The sequence below is a fragment of the Orycteropus afer genome, unplaced genomic scaffold (genome assembly GCF_000298275.1).
Source record: "Orycteropus afer afer isolate SDZICR_OR568_19922 unplaced genomic scaffold, OryAfe1.0 scaffold00002, whole genome shotgun sequence".
Classification (NCBI taxonomy): Eukaryota; Metazoa; Chordata; class Mammalia; order Tubulidentata; family Orycteropodidae; genus Orycteropus; species Orycteropus afer.
The window spans coordinates 11,892,886-11,904,003 of record NW_006921589.1 but is presented as its reverse complement, the minus strand read 5'-3'; the positions used below and the strand labels follow the sequence as shown (position 1 = coordinate 11,904,003).

General features: G+C 44.5%; 1 protein-coding gene across 1 annotated transcript; it reads left to right on the top strand.

Annotated features, from left to right (window-relative positions):
• Positions 1-8,127: 8,127 nt before the first annotated feature.
• Positions 8,128-9,204, top strand: LOC103213921 (C-X-C chemokine receptor type 2-like). Its single transcript, XM_007959694.1, has one exon. The coding sequence runs from the start codon at positions 8,128-8,130 to the stop codon at positions 9,202-9,204; it is 1,077 nt and encodes a 358-aa protein (XP_007957885.1).
• Positions 9,205-11,118: the final 1,914 nt, after the last annotated feature.

Genomic DNA, 11,118 nt, shown 5'->3' with positions numbered 1-11,118 from the left:
AGGCTGCTGAACAAGGAATGACACGGCTACATTCAGGGTTCAAAGTGCCATAAGCTAGAGACCATTCCCAAAGCTGCTTCTTATATACAGGAAGCAGACCACATACCCAAATCAGCAATTCAGTTGCTTGTGGTAGATCCCACCATGGAGTTGATTGCCAGTCTCATCATGGGGAATAACTGCCACCAGCTGCCCAGCCACTCAACCAGGCCCAGCCAAGCTGACACACAAACATAATGACCACACTCTCTCCTAAATAGTTTCTAGCAGTAGCCCTGGTGGCATAATGATCAAACATTCTGCTGCTAATGAAAAGGTTGGTAGTTTGCACTCACTAGTGGCTCACAGGTGGAAAGACCAGGAGATCTGCCCCTGTAAAGGGTATGGTCTGGACAATCCTATGCAGCAGTTCTGCTCTGTCACGTTGGGTAACTATGATTCAAAAACCAGCTCAATGGCACCTGACAATAACAAACAGTTTCTGGAGTCCCCAGGGGCTTCCAACAGTTAACGAGCTTGACTGCTAACTGACAGGTTGGAGATTCCAGCCCACCTGAGACACCTTGAAGAAAGGCCTGCTGATCTACTTCTGAAAAACTAGCCATTCTGAAAACTCTACGGAGCACATTTCTACTCTGACACACCTGACGTCGCCACGTTGGGCCAACTCAACAGCCACCGGTCGTCGTAAAGAGCCTCTGTCTCAGATCTTTGCCCTTCAGTCTGGCCTCCCCTCTGCTGCCAGAGTGTTCTTTCTAAATTCTGTATCTGATCACATCCTTCTCCTATTAAAACCCTTCAAGACCTCTCCCTCTCCCCCAATTTTTCCAATTGTTTGCCTATAAAGAGGAAGAGACAGGAGAACAGTAACTAAAGTGGTCCTAGGACAAGAGTGAGAGTGAGAAAGACATAAGCAAGTTCAAGGACTGAAAGGGAAAAGTCAGTTGAGGGACAGAAGATACAAGAGGCAGAATCCTCAAAGAAGTGAGAGGCAGCAGGTTCCACAGCCAGGTGCCAGAGTTCTCCAGAAGCAAAGGCTGACCCTGGAAAGAAGGAAGAAACAGAATGCTCATTCAGGCAAGTCTGTTGGCAGGGGGTCGGGGTTGCCTACATTGTCCTCATAAAGAAGGAGGTGCAGGTTCAAAATACTGACAGACAGAAGGTGGGCTAGACAAACCTCCACCACAGACTGGTAGGTTTCTCCAGAAGCCATCAGACAGGAAGTCATGAAAATCCTAAGCACTCGTCCCAGAATGAGCAAATGGCACCTTTGCCTGGAGACAGAGGCCCTGGGCGAATCTCCCCTGTGGGAACACCTCCCCTGGGGGGCTTCCTGAATTTTCCCTCTGCAGCCCAGTGTCAGAAGTTTCTCCATAAAAACTGATCCATTGTTTTCCTACCCAACACACCTAACTGCTACCACATCCTTCTTCACATCAAAGATACCAGTGACCACTGCAATAACCATAGCAGATACAGCAGCATCCACAAGTGGGTGGCTTGTTCAGTCTTAGGAGCGAGTGTTGGGGTCATATTTCTGATTGAAGGGATTTGTCAACTTCAGCCTCTCTTTTCTGGTTTCTCTAGGAATTGGAGTGATAAATTGCAGAACCTGCCAGCTGGAGATAATTAACTCTTCACCTAGTCAGTACGGTCCTATATCTGCACCATCCAATAGGGTGGCCACTAGACACACGTGGCTAGTGAGCCTGGAATATGGCTAGGATGACTGAAGAACTGAACTTTTATTTTATTTTCATTAATCTAAATTTAAATAACCACATATGGCCTGTGGCCACTATATTGGACAACAAAGACCTACAACAATCTCATTTCTCAGTGGAGCACACCACGGCCCAGAGAGAAATGACTTGTCCATGCTCACCTTGACCATTAACAGCAGAATCAGAACTGGAAGTCAGTTTCTTATTCACTCCATCAAACCTATGCATATGGAGGGCTCAGTGGAAATGAAATCAACCTAAAGAAAATCAAGAAGTAGACGCTCTTATTTATCTAATGCTGCTATAAAAAAAGACATCACCAGGGGTGGCTTTAACAAACACAAACGTATTTTCTCACAGTTTAGGAGGCTGGAAATCTGGATTCATTGTGTGAGCTCTAGGGGAAGACTTTCTCTCCCTCTTGGGTCTGGAGAAAGGTCTTTGTCTCTTCTGAGCTTCTGCTCCTGGACAATCGTCATGGGGCTTGGCATCCCTCTTCCCTAGTCTCTGCTTCTTTCACTTGCTTCTTTAATCTCTTTAACTCTCAAAAGATATTGACTTAAGCTACACCCTACACTAATTCTGTCTCATTAATCCCAAAGGGAATTATAACCACAAGCCTAGAGGTTAGGATTCCCAATATATATTTTGGGGACGGGGACACAATCCAATCTATAACATTGTCTGAAACAGAGCTGTTCCTTACCTAGCTTGGGAACCTGAAGCTAGGACCTACCCCCTTTATTACAGTAGACAGAATACAGAATTTGAGATCAGAAAAAAAAAAAAAAAAATGGTTAGCGCTCAGTTCAGCTTTGTCATTCTAGGTAAATTGCTTAATCTTCCTGCGTCTTAGTTTCCGCATCCAGAAAATGCCTATTTCATAGGGTTGCCGTGAAGACTGAATGACGCAAATTCTGAAAATCACCTTGCCCAGAAGCTAGAACTTCCTAGGCACTCAGCATTACAGCTAACATGGCTATTGTTATCCAGTAAAAGTACATCAAATTAAGATGTACAGGAAAGTCAGCTTTGAAAGGAAGGAAAAAGAACAGAAGGAAACAGAAGCAGCCCCACTACTTTTCTTTGGAATTGTCCAAAATAGTTGATTAACTATTTTAATCATAATAATAATCATGACAATAAAAGTTAACACTGTGCTTTATGTGTGTGCTAAGCATTCATTTCATCCTCACCACAACCAAATGAGTTACATTCTATTATGGGCCCCATTTTACCAATGAGTAAATTGAGAGTCAGAAAGGAAAAGTAATAGCCTGGAATTGGTCAGCTACTAAAGTTCTTAACCATAGCTCCCAACTTGCAGTGAGCCTCTGTCTGGTTTGAGCATCAACTGACCGGGTGTCATTGCATTATTCCTCAACATGGGCCAGTGGTGACAAACACTGAGCTATGTTTGCTGAACAGTTGGACTCAGAGTTTCTTTCCTTGGGGTAGGGGCTTAAGTGAGTTTAACATAGTCTTCGAGGACTCTCTGGGCCCTGGGATACACTGAGCAAGAGGGTAGGGTGAGGAATAGAGGAAGAGAATGAGATATTGTTAGCCAAGATAGGAGGCTGGGAGGGCTGGTGAATTGGTGTGAATTAGTGCTCTACCTTTCATTTATCAAAACCCATTGCCATGGAGTCAATTCTGACTCATTGCAACACTATGGGACAGAGAAAACCTGTCACTTAGGGTTTCCAAAGCTGTAATCTTCACAGAGGCAGACTGCTATATCTTTCTCCCAGAGCAGCTCATGAACCCAAACCTCAGACTTTTCAGTTAGCAGCCAAGTGCTTAACTGGACCACCAGGGTTCCTTGTCATTTATAATCAATAGCAAATGTAATAAAATATATTCTTAGTATTGCTCAACACTGTTTTCATAAATGTGTTTAATTTTGGGTTGGATTCTGACTTTGGTCAATAGTTTTCTTTCTAACTAAGTGGTGTTTGATCAAGGCTGGTGACTGCTGCAGTGTTCTGGTCCTGCAAACCAACTCCAGTGTGTACACCAAGAAAGAACAGCAATGTTCTAACAGGAGCCCTGATAGAGCAGATGGTTGGGGAATGAGGTGAAAGACAAGGCAAAGCAGGAATGGGCCCCACTCAGGGATGTGGCAGGGAGAAGGAGTCTGTGAGGCTCTGAGGCTCTGAGGGATGGTAAGGGGCAAATGGAAGATGAATGGCAGTACATCCAGGGAGGAAAACTACCAGACTCACCAGCAGCCGAAGTTCCATCTCTATTCTCTTACTGAGCTGTCCCCCTTTGAGATGTGAAAGAAGTTAAAGAGCAACAGCACTGCTGACTGGTAAGCACCTGGGAAGCCCACTCTAACAGATTCATGGGATGGTAAATGTGGTAATTTAGATTGTGTGTCAATTTGACTGGGCCATGATTTTGAGTGGCATAGCAGCTGGATGGAGTTTTTCCCCATGAATTCATTGATGGGGTGTAATCATTTCCACGGGGAATCTGCTGTGAGACATTAATCAGTGGAAAGGGGGTTTCCTTCGGGGTGTGGCCTGCTTCTAGTATTTAAGAAAGAGCTTTGAGAAAGGTCTCTAGCTTTTTGGCACAGCTGGATCCTGCATTTGGCCAAGTCTCCATCTCCAGTTCCTGGACTTGAACCAGCAGCCTGCCACATTGCCTACTGATCTTGGGATTGTGCCAATTTACCTGCTGACCTTAGGTTCGTCAGCCTCACCAGGCAGCAACTCTCTGAGTTAGAAGATGTCTCTAGCTCCAGTGGGCTTTGAATAAGAGACATAGATGAAGCCCAAGGTCAAGGGACCTTCACCCAGCCTCCAGAGCTGGCACTCTGAATTTAGACTTCTACACTCCTAAACTATAGGAGAATAAATTCCTATTTTAAAGGCTATCCACTTACGTTATTTCTGTTAGAGCAGCACTAGAGAACCAAGACAGTAAGTTAGGTACAATGAGGGAGAGAGGAGCCAGAGAAGTCCTGAAAAGGAACAAGGCCTGTATACTCTCAGTTCCTAGAGATGGGGAGACACGGCCTGCCATGACGCAGGGCCACACAGGGTGTTGTTCCTAGGGACAAGGTGACAAGTGGCAATTGTAAGAGAGGGCTTGAGGACAGCAAGCAGGTTAGGGTTAGCTAGGTTGTCTAGGCTTCCTAGGAAGGAACTGGGCATTTTGAGTAACTCTGCAGGCTAAGTGAGCATACAGGTTTTCCCTAGTTGCTGGTTACCTGGCTCCAGGGCAATCAAGACAGGTGTGCACTGGTTTAGGAGTGTGAACACCTGATAAGAGGAATGAACTAAACAGCTGCTTAGTAAGGGGAACTCCAAGTCATGGCCTCCAAACTGTACCAAGACAGCATTTAAAGAAAAGGGTATTGCATAACCTGAGGCAGTTTGAGTGGGAAGTGTCAGATGGCTCAGCTGAAGAAGACAAAGATTAAGGCAAAAATGAGACAAATTACTGCAGTCCTAGGCCAACCATTTCCTTTGTGTGGGCCTCAGTTTCCTCATCTATGAAATGGGAGGATTGGTTAGAAAACCCCACAGTCCCTCCTCATTATGAACTGTGTGAGTCCGTAAAATCACTATCTATCGGAGTTGATCGGGGAATTAATTATTCAGAGTTATCATAAGTAACCCTGCACCCTCAGGAACTCCACCCCTGGATTGAGCAACCTAATCCAACACTTCACTTCCTCTCCTGTTTTCACAGCACCACCGCCCTTTCATTGGTCACATCTGCCCTCCTGGAGGTGTCATACAGGTGGAAAGCCCAGCATCCTGGTAAGTCTTGAATACCCACCACCTCCTACCATCCCAGATTGTCTCTGTTCTCTGCTCCCTTTGACACCCAGCCTGTCTTTATCCCAGGCATCTACCCCTCCACACCCATCAGTCTCTTTATTCCCACTCTTTAGGCCTTCCTACCCCCAAAGGGAGAACCTCTACCCCTCTTCACTATACCCCACTCCAACAACCACTTAGGACAACTTGCTGACCACCCCTTTCCCTTGGCCCTATAGCCTCCCAGGTTCAGCCAGCTCTCTCCTGCTTTGGCTAGGGGATCTGAGGAGTCCCCCTCTCTGTATTCAATGCAAATATTTGTGGATTATATTTATAAAGAATCTTGGAATTGTGTTGAAATGACTGGCTGAATTTTTTCTTCTTTTGGAAAAGATTGCCTTAAATGTTTGGGATCTTGTCAAAGTCCGTGTTCTATAGTTTTATTTTATAGAGCATTTTATGTTTATACAATAATTGTGCAGAATGTACAGAGAGTTCCCATACACAGTTCTATGGTATTTTTATGTAGTAAATTAGGAATCATCTAAATTATCATGTGTCACGAAGAGGTTGGCAGGTTTGTTTAACAGGGAACCTCCAGCTTGGTCATTGAGAACATGGTGGGGTGGTTAGTAGGCATTAGCTAGCTCAAGGGTGCTTGTTTACCATTCCACAAGGACTGATTCTTTAATGCTGGCTCTAAGGAATAGCCAAAGAAAGTAATGCACAAGACTTTTTAAAAACAATATGAGTGAACTATGCACAGGTTGACTTAATAATCTATGTGAAGTGTCATTAAAAAATAAAAAAGTAGGGCTGTGTGTATACTGAAAATAATATACCGTGTGGATCCACTGACATCCACTCTGAATCCTGGCCACTCCGCTTATTGGTCTGGTGACAGCAGGCTGGTTGCTGAGCATCTCTGTCCCTCAGGCTTCTCGCTAGTAAACTGGGGCTAATGATGTCTATTTGTAATGATTGAGGGAGATCAGAGATGGATCAAGGTGCACACAGGCAGGACAGGTAGGATCACAACCAGGACTGGAAACCACCAGGAACAAAGGCAGTGTCTCCACCTATCGTCTCTGCTTCCTGCTTCCCTTCTGCCTTACACTGGGGACACACTGGTTTTCTCTGCTCACCCCTATGTGATTGAATATGGCTTCTCAGAGCTTCCAAGATAAACGGCTACATTGTCACCCATGAGCTCATCAGCCAACTGCTTATATATTTTTCTTAAGACATATATTTATTTGTTTGTTTGTTTGTTTTTATTGTGATTTGGGTGAAAGTTTACAGATGAAATTCACTTTCCATACAGTAATTCACACACACGTTGTCTCATGACATTGACTACAATTTAGCCCAATGCAACAGCTCCCCTCCCACTTCCTCCCGACAGTCACCTCTTCCCTGTGTCCATCCCTCCATGCACTCCTGCCCCCTGAGCTGTCTCCCTGTGCATAAACAGCCCTTCTTTCTCCCATGATTGTTCTCTCCAAGGAGTGTATCTACCTCAGGTACATGTTCAACTCATGTGCCTGTCTTTTGTTTGTCTGGAAGCCACAGGTGTAGGTTCAATTCCAGATCTGAAGGACAACTAGGGACCATAGTCTCAGTGGTTCCACCAGGCTCCATCAGACCAGAAAACCTGGTCCCCCTTTTTTTTTTCCAAATGATTTTGAGCTTTGTTCCACATTGTTCTCCCTCTCTATCCAGGATCTCCTACTTAGATCCCCCTCTGGGTGGTTGACAGTGGTAGCTGGGCACCACCGAGTTCTTCTGATCTCATAGTCATATAGGCTGAGGATTGCATGGTGTACCAGTCACGAGGACTAATTATTTCTATGAATCTTTGGTTTTCTTCATTCTTCTTTTCTCTGGACAAGGAGAGACCCATCGTTGCATCTAGATGGCTGCTTGTAAGCTTTTAAGATCCCAGTCACTATTCACCAAAATTTTTTCTTAACACATGTATTTTTAAGGTATACAAATACTCTCCAAACAGGCCTCCTTCTTCCTGTAAAGCTCTGGGCTGTGTTCACTCACTAAACTTTCTTCCAATTCAAGCATCGGATACTCTATGCTGCCATCTCCCCAGCTGTATTCCAGAAATTTCAGAAAGTAGGACAAGAGTTCATCTCTCAGCTTTAGTATAGTCTAGGCTTGCTCTTTTCCTAGGGGTACAACCCAAAAGATTACTCCCTTAACTCTCGAGATTGAGAACCAAATGGTATTTTATGTGTCTAGACATTACATTCAGCCTCAACAACCAAAGATGTGCACCACTGAGGGACCCAAGATAACCCGTTGTGTAGGGATTTTTCAAAGAGGTTGAGCAACGTTTTGGATAATGATGATGTCGTGAAAAATGCTAAGAACACCTGATTTTAAAGGGAACTGTGGTCTTTTGGTGGAATGTGATGTTTATTACCAAATGTGTCTCATACTTTAGAGCCCTTGCTATTCGCATATTTGAAGTGAAAGTTACTTCTTGTTATATGCAAACCAAAGCAAATTAGCCCAGGTTCTAGGTCAGGGGAAGGGTTAGAATTTGGAAGGGACTTTATTGTGTCTTAACCTTCATCTCTCTTCTACAGGCCAGGATTGAAGTTCACCTCAAAATGGGAGAAATTAACTGGGACAATTTCAGCTTTGATGACATCTTTGGAGATGATAGTAATTACAGTTACAGTACTGGCATGCCTTCTGTGCTGTCAGATTCTGCCCCATGCCGGCCAGAATCCCTTGAAATCAACAAGAATATTATTATCACCATCTATGCCCTGGTGTTCCTGCTGAGCCTGCTGGGAAACTCCCTGGTGATGCTGGTCATCTTATACAACCGAATCAGCCGCTCTGTCACAGATGTCTACCTGCTGAACCTGGCCATGGCTGACCTACTCTTTGCCCTGACATTGCCCATCTGGGCAGCCTCCAAGAAAAATGGTTGGACTTACGGCACACCCCTATGCAAGGTGGTCTCGCTCCTGAAGGAAGTCAACTTCTACAGTGGTATCCTGCTCCTGGCCTGCATCAGTGTGGATCGCTACCTGGCCATTGTCCATGCCACACGCACACTGATCCAGAAGCGCCACTTGGTCAAGTTCATATGTCTGGGCATCTGGGCATTGTCTCTGTTTCTGTCCCTGCCCATCTTCCTCTTCCGCAAGGCCTTTACCCCACCCAATTCCGGCCCAGTGTGCTATGAGGATATTGGTAACAATACAACAAAATGTAGGCTTGTGCTCCGGATCCTGCCCCAGACCTTTGGCTTCATCCTGCCACTGCTGGTCATGCTGTTCTGCTATGGATTCACCCTGCGCACACTGTTTGAGGCCCACATGGGGCAGAAGCACAAGGCCATGAGGGTCATCTTTGCTGTCGTGCTCGTATTCCTGCTCTGCTGGCTGCCCTACAACCTGGTTCTTGTCACAGACACTCTCATGAGGGTTGGTGTGATCCAGGAGTCCTGTGAACGCCGGAATGATATTGGCCGGGCCCTAGCTGTCACTGAGATTCTGGGCTTCCTCCACAGTTGCCTCAACCCCCTCATCTATGCTTTCATTGGCCAGAAGTTCCGACATGGACTCCTCAGGATCATGGCCACCCATGGCCTGATCAGCAAGGACTTCTTAGCCAAAGATGGCAGGCCTTCCTTTGTTGGCTCTTCTTCAGGGAACACTTCTACTACCCTTTAAGAGCTCCTGCCTGTCTTCTAACCCTTCAGGTTTCCTCCCTTCCATTCATCATCCCATTCTAAACCTCATATGTACAATGGCTATTCACTCTCTCTGTGTCAAGACAGCCCCAGTTGTGATCAGTGGAAGGATCTGAAGCCACATCCACAGCAGGCCCCCATTGTATGGTTCAGAAAACCAGTTCCTGGTGCCCCATCTTATACCCTAAAGTAGAGATTAGTCCATCCTACTATTGGGCCCATAGCACTCTGTTTTTTGAGGCATTTTAAACATATTTTTTAAGTGACTATAAGAAGTTCCCACCTTTGAAAACCATTAATGGCAAACACCATTAACTGCTTCCATGACTGCCATTTTCCTCCCTTTTCTTCCTTGCAAACAAAGCCTGTCTCCCACAGAGAAGGTAAAAATGACAGATAATCACTTCTATGACTTCCTTAAGCTAGGAGTGGCCATATTGTCCACTTTCGACTAATAAGACTTCAGGGCAATAGTATGCTGGTAAACTGCTCTCCAGGGAAAACAAGTATGGTTTATAGCATTTGCCATTTTCCATAATGTAAATATTCCCACCATGACTGATTTCAAGGGTGGCTGTGTTTATCAACGAGCTCACAAAATTGCTAAAAATGCAATAATCTGCTCTTGTGAGCAGGTACAAGTTTGTTCCAGTAGACCACAGCTTAAGGGAAAGTCTGCTAGGGTTAGGAGGTTCATAGAATCTTTCTGGATTATGGAAAGAGAGAGACATACCCATGAAGAGAGTTTTTTACTGAATTGGCCACATCCTTGCCTCCAGCCTTTGATTATGGTTATAGGACATGTTGTGTGATCCTGAGACTATCACTTTTTGACAATGAAGCAAGAAGCCCAACTCATTAAGTGGATAGAACCAAATGATAAAAAGAACCTAGGTCCAAAAACAGTAAACTTGAACCAGCAAGCCAATCCTGGAACCACCTACTTAAAATTTCTTGTTAAATGAGATAATTAAATGTCTTCTTTTTTATTCTTATGGAGTAAATTGTATCCCCCAAAAAAGCTATGTTGAAATCCTTACCCTTATATCTGTGAATGTAAGCCTGTGTGGAAACAGGGTCTTTGAGGATGTCATCAGTTATGTTAATATGAGGTCATACTGGAGTCGAATGTGTCCTAACCTTGTATGACTGGTGTCCTTATGAAAACACAGAGAAGGCAGCCATGTGATGCTGCAGCTGGAAGCTAAGGAACACCTGGAGCTACCAGAAACTAACAGAGAGACATGGAACAGATTCTCCTACAGAGTCTCAGACAGAATCAACGTGGTTGACACCTTGATCTTGGACTTCCAGACTCCAGATCTATGAGACAATAATTTTCTGTTCTTATACTAGTTTGTGGTATTTTATTATAGTATCCCTATGAAACTAATACATATATAAGCCATTTTTACATGAGTATTTTGTTACTTGTAACCGAAAAGCATCCAAACTGCTCCAGAGAGGTTGGGCAAGGGTTAGCAAAGGTCTCAAATGAGGGTCTTCACAATAAATAAATCCCCTTGCTATTTATTGGGTACATAAAGAGATGAATTGAAGTGGAGATGAGGCTAGCCTTTCCTCTCCCCTCATCTCAAGCCCAAGCCTCATGCTACTGACCACAAATCATGAAAGGAAATATGTTCTGGGATCATCTAGCATTTCTTGTGTCCTTGGGTAAAATAGTAGTTAGGAGTGTCGACTGGATTGGGTAGCAAGTAGGCAGAGAGTTTTCCTGAGTTCAACCAGCAACTCCTACTTACAGTCTCCCTTCAATCTGTCCTCTCTTCCCCTAAAACACAAATACATCTATCATTCAGGGTTTGACAAAAGAGCTCTAGTGCAGAATGGGGACATTATTTGTAATATGTCACCAGAGAAAAAAAGAATTTGA